This window comes from Somniosus microcephalus, chromosome 32 (assembly GCF_052327205.1).
Source record: "Somniosus microcephalus isolate GS21.2 chromosome 32, FLI_Smic_1.0, whole genome shotgun sequence".
Classification (NCBI taxonomy): Eukaryota; Metazoa; Chordata; class Chondrichthyes; order Squaliformes; family Somniosidae; genus Somniosus; species Somniosus microcephalus.
Genome location: NC_141018.1, coordinates 31,914,449 through 31,939,157, shown reverse-complemented (window position 1 = coordinate 31,939,157; position 24,709 = coordinate 31,914,449). Strand labels below are relative to the sequence as shown.

The following is a 24,709-nucleotide window of genomic DNA, read 5'->3' as shown; positions in this document are numbered from 1 at the left end:
CAATGTACACAGTTTGAAATAAAATATGGGATGACATTTTTCACGTGCCAAGACATTTTTAATCCATGTTTGCCTTTTTCACAATCATTAATTCGCTGTGCCATCTTAAATTGATAGATGAAGAAAAACTGACTGCTAGAGATCTGAACTGCAAGCAGAAAATGCCGGAGAAGCAGCCAGTCCATCGGCATTTGGAAGAGAAAAGATGGTATTGAGTTAAGGCCCTTTGTCAAAACCTACTCCCTGCTTCAAGCGTCTCTTAAAAACTTTGCGACTGGCTTTCTATCTTTCCCCTTCCAGCTCCTTTTAATTTTCCCACTTTTTAAAGTAATTCGCGACCCTTTCTTAAAAGTGCTATATAAATACAAGTTGCTGAACAGCCAGTCAGGGGCTCTGCTGCCATGATCTTATTGAATGGCGGAGCAGGCTCGAGGGGCCGTATGGCCTACTCTTATGTTCCTATGCCTGCACCAGTTCTGATAAATGGGTTCCAGCCGAAACCTCTCTTCTCTTTCAGATGCCAGCAGATGCTGTGAATCTCCGGCTGGTTGTCTTATTTTTGCCCTAAAATTTACCGCTTATTGTTAGAATAAGAGTAAAGGAGCACTCTCCATTGAAAAAGATTTTGGCAAACTTATGAGAAGTGCCTTGTATTTTTGACCCAATGACAGATATGCTTGGGAATTTTTTTGTTTCTGTTTACACTTTTTTTCCCGCCCTGAAGACATTAACAAACTAGCGGCTTCAGGAAGCTCCACATGCATGCCACAGATATTTCATAAAAGAACATATGGGGAGGGTACAGATTATGACCATGTTAGGCATAGTCGGAGGAAAAGGAGCTTCCTGGCATGTGTTAGAGCTAGATACCACTTCCCAGCTTGCTCAAATTAAACCCCCATCAATGGCCTATCCCTCATGCCCTGTTTGCCCCTGCATTGAACTCCACATCCCATATTCTAGCCACGATCAACGGACTAACAAGGCAAGGGAACACACAATGAATGGTAAGACCCTAGGAAAGACAGAGGATCAGAGGGACCTTGGTGTGCATGTACATAGATCCCTGAAGGCAGCAGAACAGGTGGATAAGGTGGTTAAAAAGGCATATGGGATACTTGCCTTCATTAGCCGAGGCATAGAATATAAGAGCAGGGAGGTTATGATGGAGCTGTACAAAACGCTGGTAAGGCCACAGCTGGAGTACTGTGTGCAGTTCTGGTCGCCACACTATAGGAAGGATATGATTGCTTTGGAGAGGGTGCAGAGGAGATTTACCAGGATGTTACCTGGGCTGGAGCGCTTCAGCTATGAAGAAAGACTGGACAGGCTGGGGTTGTTTTCCTTGGAGCAGTGAAGGCTGAGGGGGGACCTGATTGAGGTATACATAATTATGAGGGGCATAAATAGGGTGGATAGAAAGGAACTTTTCCCCTTAGTAGAGGGGTCAATAACAAGGGGGCATAGATTCAAGGTAAGGGGCAGGAGGTTTAGAGGGGATTTGAGGAAAAACTTTTTCACCCAGAGGGTGGTTGGAATCTGGAACTCACTGCCTGAAAGGGTGGTAGAGGCAGGAACCCTCACAACATTCAAGAAGCATTTGGATGAGCACTTGAAATGCCATAGCATACAAGGCTACGGACCACATGCTGGAAAATGGGATTAGATTAGATAGGGCTTGATGGCCGGCGCGGACACGATGGGCCGAAGGGCCTCTTTCTGTGCTGTATAACTCTATGACTCTACCTCTACAATGTTGCCTACCTCCTTTACTATCTTCCCGTCTCGTCCCCCCCCCCCCACCCAACACCAAATGCCACTGAAAGTCTTGCCACCCCCCCCCCCCTTCCAGGCTTGGCTCCACTGGCTAACTCGAATTGGCCAGCTTTTAATTAGCAGAGGAGAGCGTTAAATAGTACGGTCGTGGGCAGCTGTGTTTTGGGTGGAACCGGAGGAACAGGCGAGTTCCTAAATGGAGAACACGACGGCAGTGAGCGAAACAACAGCCAGCAATCATCAATTAGGACTCTGGCTGGGAACACACCTGTCGGCCCCACTTCCAACACCTAACACCAGTATCTTACCGACAATCAGTACTTGTAGGACACAGTGGCAATATGCCCCGTAATTTTTTTTTGGGTGCGTGGCCCATGCACAGTTTTGCGTATTAACATTGAAAAAGCTGGTGCGAGCTGTGCGGCCAATGGGGACCGTTGCACAGGAGGTAGGAGCAGACCGAATTGTCGTATACTGGAATGCACTGCCTGAAAGGGTGGTAGAACTATATTCAATAGTAACTTTCAAAAGGGAATTGGATCTACACTTGAAAAGGAAAAATTTGCAAAGCCGTGGGGAAAGAGCAGGGGAGTGGGGCTAATTGGCTAGCTCTTTCAAAGAGCCAGTACAGCCATGATGGGCCGAATGGCCTCCTTTTGTGCTATTGTTGCGGGGTCATTGTTTAATTCATAACACTCCCGGTTGCTGGGGGCACTGTCGCAGTCACACTACTGCTCACAAAAAAAACTTGCATTTACATAGCGCCTTTCATGATCACCGGACATCCCAAAGCGCTTTACAGCCAATGAAGTACTTTTTGAAGTGTAGTCATTGTTATAGTATAGGAAACGCAGCAGCCAATTTGCACACAGCAAGCTCCCACAAACAGCCATGTGATAATGACCAGATAATCTGTTTCAGTGATGTTGATTGCGGGATAAATATTGAGAGTCGATGGGGCCGCGATCTAACGTCTCATCCGAAGGAAGGCACCTCCGACAATGCAGCACCTCCCTCAGCACTGCACTGGAGTGTCGGCCTAGATTTTTGTGCTCAAGTCTCTGGGGTGGGACTTGGACCCACAACCTTCTGAGACAGAGTGCTACCCACTGAGCCACAGCTGACACCGCTGGAGGGAGCTGTCACACTCACATTCCCGTTGACAAAAAAAAAGAGACTTGCATTTATATAGCGCCTTTCACGACTACCGGACGTCCCAAAACACTTCACAGACAATGAAGTACTTTTGAAGCATAGTCACTGTTGTAATGTAGGATATACACTGAAATGTGTCCTTGTTACCAAACTGAAAGTCACCATCAATCGTTTCAGTTGTTGTGAAATAAAATGGTTTATTGACTTAAAAAAATAGTACATTACTTGAACTGTGCTGGAGTGTCAGGGTAGAATTGTGATCGAGAGTCTGGAGCAGGACTCGAACCCACAACCTTCTGACTCAGAGGCGAGAGTGCTGCCAACTGAGACACTGCAACACGCGTAACACTCCCATCCGCTGGGGGCGCTGTGGCTCTCACACTCCCATCCGCTGGGGGGCGCTGTCGCTCTGACACTCCCATCCGCTGGGGGCGCTGTCGCTCTGACACTCCCATCCGCTGGGGGCGCTGTGGTGGGCTGACTCCCATCCGCTGGGGGCGCTGTGGCGGGCTGACTCCCATCCGCTGGGGGCGCTGTGGCGGGCTGACTCCCATCAGCTGGGGGCGCTGTGGTGGGCTGACTCCCATCCGCTGGGGGCGCTGTGGCGGGCTGACTCCCATCCGCTGGGGGCGCTGTCGCTCTGACACTTCCATCTGCTGGGGGTGTTGTGGCGGGCTGACTCCCATCCACTGGGGGTGCTGTCGCTCTGACACTCCCATCCGCTGGGGGCGCTGTGGCTCTCACTCCCATCCGCTGGGGGCGCTGTCGCTCTCACTCCCATCCGCTGGGGGCGCTGTCGCTCTCACACTCCCATCCGCTGGGGACGCTGTGGCGGGCTCACTCCCATCCGCTGGGGGGGCGCTGTCGCTCTCACACTCCCATCCGCTGGGGGCGCTGTCGCTCTCACTCCCATCCGCTGGGGGCGCTGTCGCTCTCACACTCCCATCCGCTGGGGGCGCTGTGGCGGGCTGACTCCCATCCGCTGGGGGTGCTGTGGCGGGCTGACTCCCATCCGCTAGGGGCGCTGTGGCGGGCTGACTCCCATCCGCTGGGGGTGCTGTGGCGGGCTGACTCCCATCCGCTAGGGGCGCTGTGGCGGGCTGACTCCCATCCGCTGGGGGCGCTGTGGCGGGCGGTCAGGTTCCCGGGCCGCTCCTGGGGCGGTGGGTGCTTGTCGGCAGCGCCATGGTGACGGCGGACCGGGCCGGGTCACAATGTGCGGCGGCCGGGCCGGCGATGGGCGACCGGGGAGCGAGGATCGGCGCGCCGGGGCTGCCTAGGGTGGACGCCGAGTAGTCGGTGGCGGGATGAGTTACCAGCCGGAGGCCAGCGGCGAGGACGGGTCCGGGGCGCTGCAGCACCGCCGGCCGGCGTGCCCCTTCGAGCCGGTGCAGAAAGGCTCCGGTAATGTGTGGGAGTGGGTGTCAGGGTGCCCAGGTGTGTAGGGGTGGGTGTCGGGGTGCCCAGGTGTGTAGGGGTGGGTGTCGGGGTGCCCAGGTGTGTAGGGGTGGGTGTCGGGGTGCCCAGGTGTGTAGGGGTGGGTGTCGGGGTGCCTAGGTGTGTAGGGGTGGGTGTCGGGGTGCCCAGGTGTGTAGGGGTGGGTGTCGGGGTGCCCAGGTGTGTAGGGGTGGGTGTCGGGGTGCCCAGGTGTGTAGGGGTGGGTGTCGGGGTGCCCAGGTGTGTAGGGGTGGGTGTCGGGGTGCCCAGGTGTGTAGGGGTGGGTGTCGGGGTGCCCAGGTGTGTAGGGGTGGGTGTCGGGGTGCCCAGGTGTGTAGGGGTGGGTGTCGGGGTGCCCAGGTGTGTAGGGGTGGGTGTCGGGGTGCCCAGGTGTGTAGGGGTGGGTGTCGGGGTGCCCAGGTGTGTAGGGGTGGGTGTCGGGGTGCCCAGGTGTGTAGGCGTGGGTGTCGGGGTGCCCAGGTGTGTGGGGGTGGCTGTCGGGGTGCCCAGGTGTGTGGGGGTGGGTGTCGGGGTGCCCAGGTGTGTGAGGGTGGGTGTCGGGGTGCCCAGGTGTGTGGGGGTGGGTGTCGGGGTGCCCAGGTGTGTGGGGGTGGGTGTCGGGGTGCCCAGGTGTGTGGGGGTGGGTGTCGGGGTGCCCAGGTGTGTGGGGGTGGGTGTCAGGGTGCCCAGGTGTGTGGGGGTGGGTGTCAGGGTGCCCAGGTGTGTGGGGGTGCGTGTCAGGGTGCCCAGGTGAGGGGGGGGCGGGGTGTCAGGGTGCCCAGGTGAGGGGGGGCGGGATGTCAGGGTGCCCAGGTGAGGGGGGGGCCGAGATGTCAGGGTGCCCATGTGAGGGGGGCGGGGTGTCAGGGTGCCCAGGTGAGGGGGAGCGGGGTGTCAGGGTGCCCAGGTGAGGCGGGGCAGGATGTCAGGGTGCCCAGGTGAGGGGGGGGGCGGTCGAGCAGGATGTCTGGGTGCCCAGGTGAGGGTGGGAGGAGGAGGCCAAATGCCCCGGTGTGAAGATCATGGTCCTCGGTGTGGGGTGGGCGGTCAGGTACCCAGGCGTGGCGGTGAAAAAACCACAGAGCAATCGGGGCACTATTCGAGTGCCCTGTGCATAATTAGAATAGTCCTAATTTAATAATAAAATGATAGTGCCATTGATATTTTATTTAAATAATTATAATTGTGTACCATTTTACTTTGTGATTTTTATTATAAAATTATGAACTGTTTAAAAACATTTGTAAGTTACTTTTATAATCTTTAAATGTATTGTCTAGTTTTATAAAATTGAAAATATGAACTGTGGCCAAGCAAGAGTTGGTGCTTTCAAGAGAGGTTAAATGGACACTTAAATTTTTCCCCCAAAGTTGTTTTCCCTTTCCCCTTGTAGCCTGTCCCTTTGGGATCTGTGGTGGAACGTGTGCCACCTGCTCCCCCAGGTCCTTGTTGCAAGAGAGTACTCTGTGCCGCTAGCCATGACACTTCCAGCTAATTTTTCTCCTCCTTGCCCTATCCTACAGCCTTTGCTCCGATCAGGAACTGGTGGAGAAAGGCTCAAACCTACATTTGTATCACTTCACGAGCTTGTTTATAGCTAAGAGCGGAACATGTCAAAATTAGGCTTTGTTTTTGAAATCAAAGTGAGTCAGTGTAATTACTAACGGATACCACTTGACTTCTGCACCTGGGACCCATCTCGCACCTGGGCATGTGATGTTTTATTTGCTTTCAATCACAGCTGCCATCTTCTCAGGAAAAAAAAACATCCCCTCAGATTATTTATCTTTATTCAAAATAAAAATTGATGTTACTTTATGAGCGTTGCTCATTGGAAGGGGATATTCGCTCACTGGTGGAGAGAGAAAGTACTCGAGATTATTCCTCCAGTGCAGAATACAAGACTGACTAGCTCTTTCAAAGAGCTCTGGCACTGGCATGATGGGCTGAATGGCCTCCTTCTTTGCTGTATCATTCTATGAAAACACCTGTGGATAGAAGTTCGGACATGCATTATATGTCTCTTGGGTAGAGTTACATTACATAGAATTTACAGCACAGAAACCGGTTTTGGTCCGTGCCGGTGTTCATGCTCCACACGAGCCTCCTCCCACCCGTCTTCATCTCACCCCATCAGCATAACCTATTACTTTCTTCCTCGTGTACTTACCTAGCTTCCCCCCCTAAATGTATCTCTGCTATTCACCTCAACTGCGCCATGTGGTAGCGAGTTCCACATTCTCACCACTCTCTGGGTAAAGAAGTTAGCCACTGTGTCCTAATGCTGTGGTACAATAGATTACAGGGTTGTCTGAAATTCCTCTAGCTGGAGGCATTAACCCATTTATTTTAAATGGGTTAATGCTTCCCCTAAAATAGCAGAAAGGGTTTTCAGATGAATGCACTTGTAGCTATTATCCCACAATACAGCTTCAAGGCTGTAGTGGATGTGAGATTTGGTTCCGGGAATAAATGTAACTGATGCACCTTTTGGCTCCTTCCCAATACATTTTTACTTGTGCTCGACGCAAAAGTTAGCTTCCATAGACAAACCCATGCCTCATATGAGCCGAAACTTGACACAATGCTCAAAATATCAAGGATGCAGGGCAGACAATGCACCCTTCTACTTGCTGGGGTAGGTACCAGAAGTAAAATATGGTCCACCCAGCGTATAGTCCAGATTTTTCCCAAACTGCCATAGGCTACCAGCCTATGTAGCTCAGGCTACGATGTACTAAATCAATTGTCAAAAAGTACAATTATACAGAAGCAATGATTTTAAACCGTCCTCAATTCTCACCATTTAATTTAAAACTTTTTCCTCAAACTAAATGTTAGATTTTTGTTGGGCATGGGTATCAAGGGATAGGGAGCAAAAGGCGGGTAAATGGGGTTGAGGTACAGATCAGCCACGATCTGATTGAAGTGGAACAGGCTCAAGGGGCTGAATGGCCTGCTCCTGTTCCTATGTTAATGTGCAAGATAATTACAGTAAACGGAATGAGCATCCTACCTTTAGAGTCGAGTTCTTCAAGAGATAGTTCTGGTCACTATTCAGCAGTTCACAATTTGTGTGTGTCTGAAAATTTTGCAACCCAAAAGCACCTGTCGCTGTATGTTTTGTCCTGATTGTGCAGACTAAATCTGCTTGCCTTTTTAAAAAATTGCCTCTCCTCTTTCAGACAGGACTCCGAGTTGGCTGTCGTTTATTTGCTGTTGGGTTCTGACCATCCTTGTCTTTCTGTTGGTGGTCATCACTTTTCCAATCACAGGATGGTTTGTTCTGAAGGTACGCGATCCAAAACACAAAATCGGATTTGTACTCCTCCCCACACCCCCCCCCCGCCCCCTTCCCCTTCCCACAGTGGCCCCTTTCTGTAGCGGCACTGCGCTGCGGTGTAGCGGGATTACGTCATAGAGAGCAGGAGGCCCCAGACTACCGGCCAGCGCTGGTTTACCTGAAAGCTGGGACAACTGTGAGTTAGGGGTGGGAAAAACTCCACCAGACCTCCCGCTAGTGAGTGACTCCTTCTTGCAGATGTGGGATGACGTTAAGTGTGAATAGGATCAGGTTTGTTTGTGGTGCTGGAATTCTGATTATGGCAGAAAATCCTTCCTTGAAATAAAAAGAAAATGCAATTGTAAAATGATATCAACTTCACTGAAAGAAAGAAGGCTCTGCATTTATATAGCGCCTTGTATCGCTCGAATGCAGTGACTGCTGTGGAGGCAGCAATGTTGCACATAGTAAGATCCCACAAACAGCGATGAGGTTAATGACCAGTGAATCAGGTGCTGTTAGTTGAGGGAGGAATATTGACCAGGACATCAGGGGAACTCTTCAAATAGTGCCAAAGAGATCGTTACTATCTACCTGAGCCACTGGGACAGGAAGGCAGAGCCTTGGTCTAACGCCTTAACCGAATAGCAACACAACACTCCCTCAGTACGTCACTGAAGCGTGGGCGTACGTTTTGTGCTCAAGTCCTGAAATGGGGCTTGAACTCAACCTTCGGACTCATAGGCGAGAGGTAGACCACTCAGTCCAAACCGACAGTTAAAATGTTGGATACGTACGGAGAGCCAATCTTCCCGAATTTACTGCCTCCAGCCACCCCCTCCTACTCCCACAAGCAGCTTCCCTCTTCTCTAATAACCCAGCAGCCACGTTTCATGAATTTGATTAACACCAAGAACCGTGGTGGCTGTTAAGTTTCCGGCGATTTGAATAAGTCAGATTCTGCTTTGATTGCGGGGGGGCTCCAGGATTTATACTAGTGTTTTCAGACTGCCACCTGAGGCTCTGACCCATTTTCCCATGAAAACCACAAATCGTTGTCAGCCCTGGCTCAGTGGGTAGCCCTCTTGCCTCTGAGTCAGAAGGTCGTGGGTTCAAGTCCCACTCCGGGGACTTGAGCACTAAAATCTAGGTTGACACTCCCAGTGCTGCACTGTCGGAGGTGCTGTCTTTTGGATGAGACGTTAAACCAAGGCCCCCGTCTGCTCTCAGGTGGACGTAAAAGATCCCATGGCACTATTTTGAAGAAGAGCAGGGGAGTTCTCCCTGGGTGTCCTGAACAATATTTATCCCTCAACCAACATCACTAAAACAGATTATCTGGTCATTATCACATTGCTGTTTGTGGGAGCTTGCTGTGCGCAAATTGGCTGTTGCGTTTCCCACATTACGACACTTCAAAAAGTACTACATTGGCTGTAAAACGCTTTGGGACGTCCGGTGGTCGTGAAAGGCGCTGTAGAAATGCAGGTCTTTTTCATGGGCCTCAGTTGCTGCATAGACCGCACCGTTGAGCTGTAGACGCTTTGTGGTGTTGGGTAGAGGGAGCTGGTTCTTGCTAACAGCTGTTTCTCTTTACAACTGCAGTCGGTGCCGCACTACGAGCGGTTTGTGGTGTTCCGGTTAGGAAGGATTATCGGCGCCAAAGGCCCTGGAGTGATCCTCTTGCTGCCTTTCATTGACCAGTGGCGGAAAGTTGATATCCGGACTAAAACTTTCAGTGTCGCACCGTTTCAGGTAGGTGACCTCTCCGGCCCTGATTTCTAGGAGGTACAGGAAACTCTCGTTTAAACGGCACCTAAAATATCCGGAATTCTCTATTAACCGGCAAAATTCATACTCCGAAAACAACACCTCAATAACCGGCAATGTTGCCGAGTCCGAGTCTCCCGCGGTGGCCGAGTTAGTCAGTGGGGGTAGTTCTCCAAAATGCCACTACTCGGCTTCTTGGCGCTGTCGGAAGTCCGAACACCTCAATATCAGGAGTCTGACGCTGCCGGTAGTCTCTTCCGATCCGCCATTTTACTGTGTGTCTCCAGCGCTGCCGGTAGTCTCTTCCGATCCGCCATTGTTAAGTAATTAAAGAGTTATGGATTACCCTCAACTGGCAGTACTGTGCTTAATCATAAGAACATAAGAAATAGGAGCAGGAGTAGGCCAATCGGCCCCTCGAGCCTGCTCCGCCATTCAATAAGATCATGGCTGATCTGATCCTAACTGCCAATCTACTATCACAGAACCATCTCCTGAATCTAACAGAATTAGACACACGAAATAGGAGCAGGATCAGGCTACACTGCCCCTGGGCCCGCTCCGCTACCCACAGGGCCATGACCGATCCGAACCTAGACTCATGTCCAAATTCCTGCCTGCTCCCCATAACCCTTTATTCCCTTTACTTCTAGGAAACTGTCTATTTCTGTTTTAAATTTATGCAATGATGTAGCTTCTACAGCTTTTTGGGGCAGCATATTCCATGGACCTACCACCCTCTGAGTGAAGTAGTTCCTCCTCATCTCAGTTTTGAAAGAGCAGCCCCTTATTCTAAGACTATGGCCCCTAGCATCTTCCACCATCCATTTAACACAACATTCTGTAGGTGAGTACCCAATTACTGTATACTGCACATTTCTTGATTTAAAAAATTTTTTTGTTTGCTAAAAATAGCCTCGGTAGATAACCCTCTCCGTCATCCGGAATTTTTAATCAACCGGCTCCATCCCGGTCCCGTCGGTGCCGGATACCAAAGAGTTTCCTGTAAATCTGAGGAATTAAATTACTGTTGGTGATCTTAGCGGAAGAAACAGCAAACGTTACTTCTGCCAGGAGCCACGGATGAAGGTGAGCCAAGGCCGCAAATGGTTCCCAAGGCCTTTAGCAGTCCTAAAACAAGGAAGTGTAGCTTAGAACTATCCCTCTAAAAGTGGAATTTAACTCACTGCCCTTGCCTTGTGTTCCCAGTGTATTGTTTTGTTTCTCTTGTGTGGAAAAGCCCTTATTTTTATTTTCTATTTGGTTTTTGTGCTGTGGGTTAAATCGTTGGCCGACAGTGTGCTCCCGTGAACCTGACGTGTGATGGCATTGACACAACAATAGTAAAAATGGCACTGGCAGAATGATCGACAGCTGCCATGTGAGAGAGAGAAAAGAAAATGATAGGGGCCGAGGTTCTGGTCTGAAATTGTTGAACTCGATGTTGAGTCCGGAAGGCTGTAAAGTGCCTAATCGAAAGATGAGGTGCTGTTCCTCGAGCTTACGTTGAGTTTCATTGGAACAGTGCAAGAGGTCGAGGGCGGAGAGGTCAGAGTGGAGCGGAGAATTAAAGTGACAGGTGACCGGAAGCTCGGGGGTCACCCTTACAGATTGAACGGAGGTGTTCCGCAAAGCGGTCACCCAATCTGCGTTTGGTCTCCCCAATGTAGAGGAGGCCGCATCGTAAGCAGCTGTCGATCATTCTGCCATCACCATTTACACTTCATCTAGAGTCATCTTTTGTTTCTTAACCTGTCCCATTACCATCTCCTTTTGCCTCGCACCATCATCCCTTTTGTCTCTTAATCTCTCCTGCCCTCCACCCTATCACAGACCTTCCCTTTTGTTCTTTCCTCCCCTCCCCCCTCTCCCTGCCCCTACACTTGCTTAAAAACCTGTTACATCTCCAACTTTTTCCAGTTCTGATGAAGGGTCATCGACCTGAAACATTAACTCTGTTTCTCTCTCCACAGATGCTGCCCGACCGGCTGAGTATCTCCAGCATTTTCTGTTTTTATTTCAGAATTCCAGCATCCGCAGTATTTTGCTTTTGTACTACATAAGCTAGGGTTGTATTCCCTGGAATTTAGAAGGTTAAGGGGCGATTTGATCAAAGTTTTCAAGATATTAAGGGGAACTGATAGGGTAGATAGAGAGAAATTATTTCCGCTGGTCGGGGAGTCTCGGACTAGGGGGCATAGTCTAAAAATTAGAGCCAGACCTTTCAGGGTGGTAGAAGTTTGAATCTCTCTTCCGCAAGCGGCAATTGATGCTAGATCAGTTGTTAATTTTAAACCTGAGATTGATAGATTTTTGGTGACCAAAGGTGTTAAGGGATGTGGGCCAAAGGCGGGTATGTGGAGTTAGGTCGCAGATCAGCCACGATCTCATTGAATGGCGGAACAGGCTCGAGGGGCTAAATGGCCTCCTCCTGTTATGTTCCTATTTGTGAGATCTCACACCACACCAGAGGCACTGGAGATCGCCTGGTACCAATGTTCCCTCTAAGCTGCACGTCACGCAGTAATGGGAAAGGTCCCGCGCATGGCCGCTCGCCGGCTTTCACACTGTAAATACCGCGTGTGCGCAGAAGTTTAAAGGGACCGCGCATAAAAGAAATGGGCGCAGCTTACAGGGAACATTGCCTGGTACTTGTGGCAGTACGCAAGCAAGGTTTCAGGCCCTTACGGGAAGTAGAATTTAAAAATAAACATACTGCCGATCTCCTGGAGGAATAATGTGCAGTTGATCACACTGGCAACGTGTGCCCAGTACACATTATACAAAAACACATCGTCGGTGAGAACGGTGATTTTAAAAACCTCTACCTAGTACCTACCTCAGAGTGCAAATTAAAAAGCGCAGAGAACATCTTAATAAAACTACATACAGCAGCTCGAATGTCGTTTGCAGTCCAGTTTCTAACCCATAAATCCATACCAATGACCACACGTCTGAACGGCAGTCTGAATTCAGATGTTGTGACCCAGTATATCACATATAACTCCTGACCACAGTTTACTTTCTCTTTTTACCCCCCCCCCCCCGACCCCAGTTTTCACTCCTTCTCTCCTGACTGCACTGACCTGTGTTGGGGCATGGTTCCACGGGAACGTAGAATCACTAGCACATCTTCCGTGGCATTGCTCATGGGAGGATATCCTATTTTATAAGGAGTTATGCCACCTTACCGATGGTATTATTCCACTGCTAAGGGCACCGCTTTGTGCAATTGGCCTGTCCCTTTTAAGGCCGCAAAGTCCAGTTGCTTTACGTAGGCACGGCCTGAGGTCAATTAGAGATTAATTGCGGTTAGACGCCTCCTGAGCTCCATTACAGTGCAATTGTTTCTTTTTAGATTGGCGACTGCGTGTAAATCCTTGCCTCCACCCCCCCCCCCCCCCCAATAGCTCTTAACGATACCAACTGGAAATGACTGGCATTTTGTTGTGTGTGTGGCCCAGAATTTTTTGCATGCGAGACAAACTGTGACACCTGAAGTGTGACAGGCAGGTCTTAAAAATTTTACAGGAAACTTTGTGTTATCCGGAGGCTAAGCTCGAGCCACTGGCAAAAATCAGGAGCCGTTTTGTTAGGTTTTTTTTCTTCTCGTGGCTTTTTTTTCCCCAACAGTCAGGCTCTGGAAAGTCTCTCTGGAGCTGTTGCTAAGCTACAGAGACGCTTCCAAGGTACGGGCCGACTGTTTAGAAGCTGTTGCTAAGCAACAGTGTTTGTTGTCAGATACGGAGATGAAAAGCTCTGTATGCTTCAACATTAACGCTGGTGTGTCCGGCAGTTTTGAAGGAACGGCAACAGCTCGGTCCCGTCGGTGCCGGATAGCACAAAGTTTCCTGTATTTATAATTTGGCACATCGGAGAATGCATTATTTTATAAGAAAAAGAAAGTTATAGACCATAAAACACAATACATTATACTTCTGTGAAAATGTAGGTGTGTGTGTCTGTCTCTTAAAGCCTCCAGTCTAAATGCTGTTAAGTAAAGACTGGCTGAGTTCATAGTGGTCAAGTAAAACGCTGCAGACATTGAGTCTGGTATTCTGTGTTCTTGGGACAGTTCCTTGATTTCTCCATACTTCTTTCAAGCGTGACATAGAAATTTGAGTGCGCCATTTTGAAGTGTAGCAGAGAAGTGTGACAGGAAGAAATTGTGCTGCAGACATACCTTTTTATAAGAAGATAGATAGATATATTTGCAAAATGGAGTTGTAATTTTTTTTTCTTGCTCCATAAACAAGCAAAAAAAAATAAATCATCTAATCTCACGGTACATCACGCAGAAGGAAGGGTAAACTTTCATCTCTCTCACACAGGCAACATGCAAAGATGGAGCTCTGATCCTTATCAGTGCAGAAGTCCACTACCATATCTGGAATCCAGCCCTCTCGGTGGCGGTAGTGCAGGATATCAACAGCACCGCGATGTTCACTGCTCAGGGCGTGATGATGAACTTCCTGCTCAGGAAAAAGCTGGTGAAAATCCAGAACGACAAGAGTAAAACTAGAGACCAGTTAGCGGTGAGTAAGGTATTTTTTCAAATGTTATTTTGACTGCTGCCACTGAGCACCAATACTGGAGCCCATGAGGGTTGTGTGCGGCTGCCTTGCCGTTCATCGTATCGCAGTCTCTGCTGCTGTTAGAATTTTGTCGTAAAATTGTGGCCGCGGTAATTGAACAAGATAACTTGCGTTTGCACTGTCCAGGTACAAGAAGCCTCACCTTCACTGTAAAATAGTTTGCAGGAAACTTTTTTTATCCGGGACCGGCGTGCTGCCGGTTTATCAAAAAGTCCGGATTACAGAGTGGTATAGTAAAAGGTACGAGAGCCCCGTACACAGCAACAAATCCAGGCTTCCCTGTTGCTTAGCAACAGGTGCAGGAACTCCGACCACAAGATCCAAGCGTCCCTGTTGCTTAGCAACAGGTGCATGAACTCCGACCACAGATCTAGGAACAGGCCACGAATATGAAGTAAAACTTACCTGAACCTACTCCTGAATTTTGCTGGTTAACAGAGATTTCCGGTTATTTAAGTGCCGGTAAATCGAGAGTTTCCTGTATTTTGAATAGAAGTTGCATAATAACCGAGGTATTTCACACTTGGTATTTTGCTCCGATCCCGAAGGCGGTGACTCTCATCACAGCCCTAAAGCATGTTCCCTGTAATTTTTTCTTTTGGTGTCCAGGCCCTTTTAACTGACTGCGCGGCCCATTCAATTTTTCCCGCATGCGCGTTTATTTTACGTTGAGACGTCGGTGAGCGGCCTGTGCGGGACCTCCAGAGCGCAGGTTAACGGGAATGTTGATTGATGGAGAGAGCCCTCTAGTTCTTCGTAACCCAACTGGCCATTCTTCCCGCGAGAGGCTTGGCACTGAGCGTTGGCCATGGGGGGCTTTGCTTCGAACCCCATTCTGTCCTTGCGCCTCGGGGCGTTATTGCTACCTTAAACGACGTTATGTAAAAGCAAGTTGTCGTTCTCCCCTAATAACCGCACGTGCGCTTTGCAGCAATGATCAGAAGCGGGAACGCTGGCTGATTTCCCCCCCCCACCCCCTTCTCCCTAGCCGCGGGTGCTTCATCCAAGCTGAAATCCGCCAACTCGGCACAGAGCATGGATCAGACCCGGGTGTGAGGTGATCTCATTAAAACATAAGATTCTTGTGGGGGGGGGGGGGGGATTGACAGGGTAGATGCAGGGAGAATGTTTCCCCTGGCTGGAGAGTCTGGAACCAGGGGTCATAATCTCGGAATAAGGGGTCGACCATTTAGGACTGAGATGAGGTGAAATTTCTTCACTCAGAGGGTGGTGAATCTTTGGAATTCTCTACCCCAGAGGGCTGTGGAGGCTCAGTCGTTGAGTATATTCAAGACAGAGATCGATAGATTTTTGAATATTAAGGGAATCAAGGGATATGGGGATAGTGCAGGAAAGTGGAGATGAGGTAGAAGATCAGCCGGGATCGTATTGAATGGCCGACTCCTGCTCCTATTTCTTATGTTCTTCTGACTTGTCCCAGATGCGTTAAACGCGGCGTCTCTCTATTCCCGATTGTCTGAGGAGGATGTTAGTGTCTCCATGGCCTATTCAGAGAAGAGCAGGGAGTTTTCCTGAAGTCCTGACCAACATTGCTCCCTCAACCAACATCGCCCAAAAAGAAACCCCCCAGTTAATTGGTCATTCGTCTCACTGCTGCTTATGGAATCTTGCTCGTCAAAATAGCTATCGCCTTCATTTAGATAACAGTCACTTTAAAGTCATCTTTCGTATGCGATGTGCTTTGGGATGTTGCTGCGATATATGATGAAGCACCACATAAACAAAACTTTTTTTAAATATAATGCCAAGCTAGGTTGAGAGTCAAGCCTATAAAATCTTTCCTACCTCCAATGTTCATGTGTGTATGTCCTGATGCCATTTTAGTGGTTTGTATCAGACTAAACTTCTCTTCCCGCTCCCGCATCGTTACCTCTGGAGTCCCCCAAGGATCGATCCTTGGCCCCCTCCTATTTCTCATCTACATGTTGCCCCTTGGCGACATCATCTGAAAACACAGCGTCAGTTTCCACATGTACGCTGACTGCGCTCAGCTCTACCTCGCTACCTCTTCTCTTGACCCCTCCACGGTGTCTAAATTGTCAGACTGCTTGTCCGACATGCAGTTCTGGATGAGCAAAAATTTTCTCCAGTTAAATATTGGGAAAACCAAAGCCATTGTTTTCGGTCCCCGCCACAAACTCCGTTCCCTGGCCACTGACTCCATCCCTCTCCCTCTCTGTCTGAGGCTGAACCACACTGTTCGCAACCTTGGTGTCATATTTGACCCTGAAATTAGCTTCCGACCACATATCCGCAGCATAACAACGACCGCCTACTTCCACCTCTGTAACATCGCCTGTCTCCGCCCTTGCCTCAACACATCCGCTGCTGAAACCCTCATCCATGCCTTTGTTACCGCTAGACCTGACTATTCTTATTCCAACGCACTCCTGGCTGGCCTCCCACATTCCACCCTACGTAAACTTGAGGTCATCCAAAACTCGGCTGCCCGTGTCCTAACTCGCACCAAGTCCCGTTCGCCCATCACCCCTGTGCTCGCTGACCTACATTGGCTTCCGGTTAAGCAGCGCCTCGATTTCAAAATTCTCATCCTTGTTTTCAAATCCCTCCATGGTCTCGCCCCTTCCGATCTCTGTAATCTCCTCCAGCCCCACAACTCCCCGAGATATCCGCGCTCCTCTAATTCTGCCCTCTTGAGTATCCCTGATTATAATCGCTCAACCATCGGTGGCCGTGCCTTCAGCTGCCTCGGCCCTAAGCTCTGGAATTCCCTCCCTAAACCTCTCTGCCTCGCTGCCTCTCTTTCCTCCTTTAAGACGCTCCTTAAAACCTACCTCTTTGACCAAGCTTTTGGTCACCTGCCCTAATTTATCCTTATGTTGGATCGGTGTCAATTTTTTTTGTCTTAAAATACTCCTGTGCAGCGCCTTGGGACGTTTTACTATGTTAAAAGGCGCTATATAAATACAAGTTGTTGTCGTTATTACTACACTCTGACACTGCATGCCATCTCTCGGACCTGTGAAGGAGCTGCTTTGACTCACCATCTCCTATGAGCTATCTTCATATAGTTATCCTCTCTAAAGATACGCAGAAGTTATGCGTAGCTCCCACAGTGGCTCAGTTGATTAAAGCCAGCATCTAACTCAACTCTACAGACCAGAAGGTCTCCGGTTCAACTCCTGGTCCGTATTGAGTGTGCCAATCAGCGGGGTTGTGTGGAGGAGAAAATAGGTAATTGCTGGAAAACGTGTGTATGTGTGTGTAGAGGGCGGACAGGATTTGGCTTAGGAAGCATCAACAACAATGCGCATTTATGTAGCGCCTTTAACATACTAAAATGTTCCAGGGCGCTTCACAGGAGCCGCATAAGATATTAGGACCCTTGATCAAAGAGGTAGGTTTAAAGGAGGGGGAGAGGTTTAGGGAGGGAATTCCAGAGCTTAGGGCCCAGGCAGCTGAAGGCACGGCCGCCAATGGTGGAGCGATTAAAATCGGGGATGCGCAAGAGTTGGAGGAGCGCAGAGATCTCGGAGGGTTGTAGGTGATTACAGAGATCTGGGAGGGTTGTAGCGCTGGAGGTGACTCCAGAGGTCGCGGAGGGTTGTAGCGCTGGAGGTGATTACAGAGATCTCGGAGGGTTGTACCGCTGGAGGTGATTACAGAGATAGGGAAGACCATCGTCAAATACATTTGTGTAAAGAATAACCACTTGGGTGAGCTCTTGGCTGGCTCGTCCATGAAATCATGCTAAGGCTGAGGCAGTGCCTACAGGCGAAGGAGGGGAAATTACAGCATTTAAGATGGGTGTGTGTTTATTTTAAAAAGCTAAATCTTGAACGAAAGCTCTGAAGAGTTTGTTTTTGTTTTTGCTCTCTTTTTTCCCCGTGCAGTTTGAGATCAACGAGAAGACCAAGTACTGGGGTCTGGAGGTGGAGCGAGTGGACTTGACTCTGCACAAGGTGTTGCAGCTCCCAGAAATGATTCTCCAACCACATGAGAATTTACCACCCAGCACTCGGCTAGACAGGCTTCCTGTCCCTCTCCGGAGGTTAGCTGTGCAAATCATGCAAAAAGCACCACGTTCTGCACAGCCTTCTGTACAATCCAGCAAGAGTGAAGGTTAGACAGCGTTCTTTTAACAGACTGAACTATAGAACGCTGTGAACATATATAAAAAAAGACTTGCATTTATACAGTGCCTTTCCCGACCTCAGGATGTCCCAAAGTGCTTTACAGCCAATGAAATATTTTTGAAGTGTAGTCGCTGTTGTAATGTAAGAAACGCGGCAGCCAATTTGCGCACAGCAAGCTCCCGCAAACAGCAATGTGGTAATGACCAGATCATCTGTTTTTGTGATGTTGATTGAGGGATAAAGATTGGCCCAGGACACCAGGCAATAACTCCCCTGCTCCTCTTATAAGTAGTGCCATGGGATCTTTTACGTCCACCTGAGAGAGCAGACGGGGCCTCGGTTTAACGTCTCATCCGAAAGACGGCACCTCCGACAGTGCAGCGGAGAGCTCCCTCAGTACTGCACTGGAGTGCCGGCCTTGATTTTGTGCTCAAGTCCCTTGGAGCGGGACTCGAACCCACAACCTTCTGACTCGGAGGCGAGAGAGTGTGCTACCCACTGAGCCACAGCTGACACTGTGGTAAATTCAGCTCCCCGGAGGCATAATGCTGCAGTGTCCAAGCTTTTGGTCTATGTGGGCACCTCACGCACCACCATGTTCCCATTAATTAGCTTGTATTTCAAGTTGGCGGTGCTGACAGATTTCAGTGTTGTGATTTATTATTTAGCCACCAGTGAGTCTAAAGTGCAAAGTGCAGCCCGTTCCAAAGCTCCCGGGCCACAGAATGCAAATGGGGCAAGCCAGAAGTACAAATGGGACTGCGTTGCCAAGGCTTGTAGGCCACATGTGGCTCCAAGTGTAGTAATCCAGACGCCACCCCCTCACACAGTGGGTAGAGGCACTGCCTGGTGTAGCACGAAACCACACAAACCAGAAGGTCCCGCGTTCCGATTTCCTAGTCCGTGCTGAGTTGGCTGCTCTCGACCAGGGCCGCAGTTGGCCTCGGCGTTCCGGGCTGGGAAGTGGGGGGGGGTGGTGGTGAGAAAATCTGCCAGGATTCTCGTTCCCGATGGCTGCTCTAGTACCCCTCGCCCTCGCGGCTGGAGTTTGTGAATGTATGAACGTGGGGGTGAGAACAAGGCTGTGATGCCCTCCGTGAGCCTGCTGTCAGTCCACTGCCCGGTTCATGCAAGGATTAGCTGCTTGGGTTGAGTTACTGGAGGACCACCGATGCCTGGTTCACCATACCCTAGCGAGAGTCTTGGTGAATTTGTTGTCAAATAATTGTACTTTAAAATACAGGATCAGCAGAGTATTTTATTAGCTAAGTTAATGGAAATAGGCATCTGATGGGCTAGTTTTATTAAATGATTTCCTTTTATGTCCCATTTCCCCCCCCCCCCCCCTTCTGATCTGAAGGAGTTGACTCCTTGCTCGGAGATACGGCTGCCAGCCCTCCAAGATTATCCTGGAATTCTCCAGGAATTTATGGATTATTAATCTGGACACTGCTGGGAGCAAACCCTGGACACAAATCATAGGGACTTTAAAAAATATTTGTTTTTCTTTTTCTTTGAAAAGAATGAGAGGGGATTTCATTGAAATTCTGACCGGGCTAGACAGACTGGAAGCAGGGAGGATGTTACCCCTGGCTGGGGGGTCTAGAATGAGGGGTCACAGTCTCAGGATACAGGGTAGGACATTTAGGACTGAGATGAGGAGAAATTTCTTCACTCAGTGGGTGGTGAACCTGTGGAATTCTCTGCCACACAGGGCAGTTGAGGCCAAGTCACTGAACATATTTAAGAAGGAGATAGATTTCTAGACACACAAGGCATCAAGAGGTATGGGGAGAGAGTGGGAATATGTTATTGAGATAGAGGATCAGCCATGGTCATATTGAATGGCGGAGCAGGCGCGAAGGGCCGAATGGCTGACTCCTGCTCCTATTTTTCTATGTTTCTATTTATTGGTCTTGTGTATATGTTGGAGATGGGGAAAAGAGGCTGTTTGACTGGGCAGTCAAGGATCATCCTGTCGGGTAATGAAGAGTCTGTTGGCTTTCCAATTGGCTGGGGGAGGCGGTGCGCAAGGATGGACATGTCAGGCGACCGATGGCAGGAGCGTGGGGGCGGGCAGTTGGAAGCAGGAAGTCATGTGATGAAACCTCGGAATATGTCCAACCAAAGTTGGCGACCCTACTGGGATATGGTTCCATAGCGACCAGGCATACGAACCGCAACTTGTTTTTCCCTTTCCTAACCATTGAGGCCAGTTGTAGCGCCCTGTCTGCCTCCCTGGCTGTGAGATCAGCTACCTCCGACCCAGTCTGTGAGGCTCAGCTACTCTCAGCAATAACAATTTGCATTTATGTAGCGCCTTTAACGTAGTAAAACATCCCAAGGCGCGTCACAGAAGCTTCATCAGGCAAAATTTGACACACAGCCACAAAAAGAGATATTAGGACAGGTTGGTCAAAGAGGTAGGTTTTAAGGAGTGACTTAAAGGAGAGAGAGAGGGAGAGGTTTAGGGAGGGAATTCCAGAGATTGGGGCCTTGGCAGCTGAAGACACGGCTGCCAGTTTGGTGCCGATTAAACTTGGGGATGCACAAAAGGGCAGAATTGGATCCGTGCTGAGATCTCGGAGGGTTGTAGGGCTGAAGGAGATTACAGAGATAAGGAGGGGGGGCGAGGCCATGGAGGGATTTGAACACAAGGATGAGAATTTTGAATTTGAGGCGTTGCTGGACTGGTAGCCAATGTAGGTCAGCGAGCACAGGGGTGATGGGCGAACGGGGCTTGGTGCGAGTTGGGACACGGGCAGCCGAATTTTGGATGAGCTCGTTTGCAGAGGATGGCAGGTGGGATATCTGTAAATTAAACTCTCTGCCTTAACCAGATACGCAATTATTGGAAGCCTGTGAGATTTTTTTTTTCCTCTCTGAGATGCTGTTTGTGTTTCTTTATAGAATTTGAAGAGCCTGGATCTGAAGAAATTGAGAGTGACTCTATCAATCCAGACTGGGTACTTTCTAAAGTGAGGCTGCTCCTTTCTGAGGACCTGGTGAAACAGATTGGAGCCAGTTACCTTTTCAATGTTAACCAAAAGAATGGAACTCGGCAGTTGTATTATCTAGATCTCACCAGAGGTGAGCTAGACGTTCCCTCATTCACATTGTCTAATACTGCTCTGTGTAAAGATAATAGTGACACAATTGTTTTATATTGGAAAAAATGAGATTGTATTTTCGTTACACTATTTTGAAGAGCGTGGTTAGACCCACAAGTCGGAACGCACCAGTGATCGTGCCGCTGCATCGCTTGTTAAACTGATACCGAGTCACTTAATGAGCGGAAATCTGAAGTGTATGCCCCCCCTGGTGCTGGGGCTGCCAGCCTGCAGCATATTGACTACAGTGTACCTACCGTATGTAGCCCATGACCCCCAGTGCTTGGATAGTTTCAATTTGCATTAATATTTCTTGATGGTTTTAAGATATTATTTGCATTTTTAAGTTGCACTATGGATAGGCAGAGGTTTTTTAACCGCCACTCTCACTTGATCCTGTTTGTTTTGATTGAATTTTGTGGATCTAAGGGCAGTTCTCCGCATTTCTTCCTCATTGGTGAATACCAAGATCTATCCAAGTACATGAGGGAGAAAGGAATAGAAGGTTACAATGAAGGAACGGCCGATATACTTCCAAGTCAGGATGGTGTGTGACTTGGAGGTGGTGGTGTTCCCGTGCACCTGCTGCCCTTGTCCTTGGTGGCAGAGGTCGCGGGTTTGGGAGGTGCTGCCAAAGAAGCCTTGGCAAGTTGCTGCAGTGCATCTTGTTGATGGTACACACTGCAGCCACGGTGTTAGACATATCGGCCGTTCCTTCCATCGTCACTGGGTCAAAATCCTGGAACTCCCTACCTAACGCCATCATGGGAGCACCTTCACCACACGGACTGCATCGGCTCAAGGAGAAGACCCACCACCTCAGGACAGCTAGGGTTGGGCAAAAAGCATGTCTTTGCTACGTCACTCACCTCCCGAAAACAAATTTGGAAAAAAGGAGTGAGAATAGCACGAAGTCAAGAATACTCTTGTGTAAGACTGATTTGGTTTCTGTACGCTAATTTCATAAAAATACGATATGCTTGAAGATCAATTTCAAATGGAATAGCAGGCTGCTGAGGTTGGGGCTCAGGTATCTAGCCCTTCTATCTGACCAGAGAGCACTTGATGTAAATACTTTATTGCCGAGCACCAATATTCTTTGTGATAATAAAGCAAAAAAATCTTCCTAAGTAAGATACAAGAACAGAAAATTCTGGAAATATTCAGCAGGTCAGGCAGCATCTGCGGAGAGAGAAACAGAGTTAATGGCCCAGAAATTCGGGTCGGGGGCTTCCCGCGGGTGCAAGCCCCCGACCTGCACTTACCTTGCGCGCCGGCAGTTGAGCTGTAGGGCCCCATGGAATTCTGCTCCGGGGCCTGACCCAGCTGCCGGCGCGCTGTGCTTGCGTGTCCCAGGGGCGTAGTTAGTGCGATGCGTCCCCTGGGATCATGTGAGCCATGGGCAGCCAATCGGAGGAGGGAAAAGCCCATTCATAAGATTGACAGGTAGACCTGTCAAAACTTATAAATACTACGGGCCCAAAATAGCAGTAAACCTTCAAATAATTTTTTTTTTAAATCACACTTTTTAAATAAACTATAAATTACATTAAATAACTATTTTAAACATTAATTTAAATTTTTGAAAAAAATAATTTTATATTATAACGGGGCTAAAAATAAACTTACCTTGCTTTAAAGTATTTAAAAATAATAAACCTGTGGAAAAAAGTTTTAATTTTAATTAATTGACCACTTACCTTGCAAAAAGCAGGCCTTACGCCTGCTTTTTAAATGTGTAAATCCTGCAGGCTTACCCTCCCGGGAAAACCTGTATTTAAAAAAAAAACCTAAGTTCAAAGCACACGCGCAGCCTCCCCTGCGTGCGCGTTTGACCTCTGAACCCCTTCGTTCAGGGGATCGGAAGTGCCGGTTTCCCGCGCATGCACAGTGCATGCAGGAAACCGGCAATTCCATTCAGCCTACGGGTGAGTACCCTGTGCGTACTCACCCGTGGAGAGCCGAATTTCTGGGCCAATGTTTCAGGCCGATGACCCTTCGTCAGAACTGGAAAAAGTTAGACATGTAACAGGTTTTAAGCAAGTGCAGAGGCCGGGACAGGGGGGATGGGAGTAAAGAACCAAGGGGAAGGTCTGTGATGGGGTGGAAGGCAGGAGAGATTAAATGACCAAAGGTATGATTGTATAAAGTAAAAGGAGATGGCAATAGGACAAGTAAAGAAACGAAGGATGGGTCTAGATGAGGTGTAAATGGGAATGGCAGAATCATCAACAGCTGCCATCTGGAAAAATGGGGGCAGAGGTTATGGTCTGAAATTGTTGAACTCTATGTCGAGTCCAGAAGGCTGTAAAGTGCCTGATCGAAAGATGTTGCGATCAGTTATTGGCTGTCTATAACCTCCTCTTGCTAACTTTCAGATTCTGGCAAGGCAGGCTATGGCATGCCTGACAGAGACCCTGATGTGACTCTGGAAGTGACCGACGACACCATGCAGGCCCTGTTCTCGGGGGACCTGAAGCCTTTGTCCGCCTACATGAGTGGCCGGATACGCATACAGGGCGATTTGAAACTTGCAATGAAGCTGGAGGATCTGATCAAGAAGCTGCAGCAACGGTGATGCAGCAGAGATGCAATCGCACGCCCGCCTCGGACACAGACTCCCGAGTGTCACCTCTTGTATTTTATTTACATTTCAGTTATTTTCTCAAAAATGCTGTACTAATGTATTGTTAATAGTTTGTGGACCAATAATCCATTCCTGGAAAAAAAATAAAAAATTTGTAATACTATGTTACATTGCTATGTTATGCGATAATACCCGTCAGGTGCTAGGTTACTACGGGAAACTCTTTGGTATCCGGCACCGACAGGACTGGCGTGTTGCCGGTTGATTAAAAATTCCGGATGACGGAGAGGGTTATCTACCGAGGCTATTTTTAACAAACAAAAATAAAAAAATCAAGCAATGTGCAGTATACAGTAATTGGGTACTCGCCTACAGAATGTTGTTAAATGGATGGTGGAAGATGCTTGATTAAGTACAGTACTGCCAGTTGAGGGTAAGCCATAACTCTTTAATTACTTAACAGTAAAACAAAACTTATACAGTAAACGACTGTATACAGCGCAGGAGAGTCAGACTCCTGTTATTGAGGTGTTCCGACTGCCGACAGCGCCAAGAAGCCGAGTAGTGGCAGTTTGGAGAACTACCCCCACTGACTAACTCGACCACTGCGGGAGACTCTGACTCGGCAACATTTCCGGTTATTGAGGTGTTGTTTTCGGAGTATGAAGTTTGCCGGTTAATAGAGAATTAAACGAGAGTTTCCTGTATTAGCTTTGCTACTCTCATCCAAATCTCCCCAATGTTTTTATGCACGAGTTATGATCTGGAACGCACCACCTGAAAGATTCATTAGTAACTTTCCAAAGGGAATTGGCTCTATACGCAAAAAGGAAAATTTTGCCGGGGCTAGGGGGTAAGAGCCGGGGGGAGTGGGTCTA

The 24,709-nt window shown here is 48.9% G+C and overlaps 1 protein-coding gene across 1 annotated transcript; it reads left to right on the top strand.

Moving 5' to 3' along the window:
- The first annotated feature begins 4,078 nt into the window (after positions 1-4,078).
- On the top strand, positions 4,079-23,994 carry stoml1 (stomatin (EPB72)-like 1). Its single transcript, XM_085972309.1, has 7 exons — positions 4,079-4,335; positions 7,554-7,660; positions 9,257-9,406; positions 13,753-13,956; positions 17,892-18,120; positions 21,045-21,224; positions 23,623-23,994. Exons 1-7 carry the CDS (start codon positions 4,239-4,241, stop codon positions 23,820-23,822), a joined length of 1,167 nt encoding a protein of 388 aa, XP_085828435.1. The 5' UTR covers positions 4,079-4,238; the 3' UTR covers positions 23,823-23,994.
- Positions 23,995-24,709: the final 715 nt, after the last annotated feature.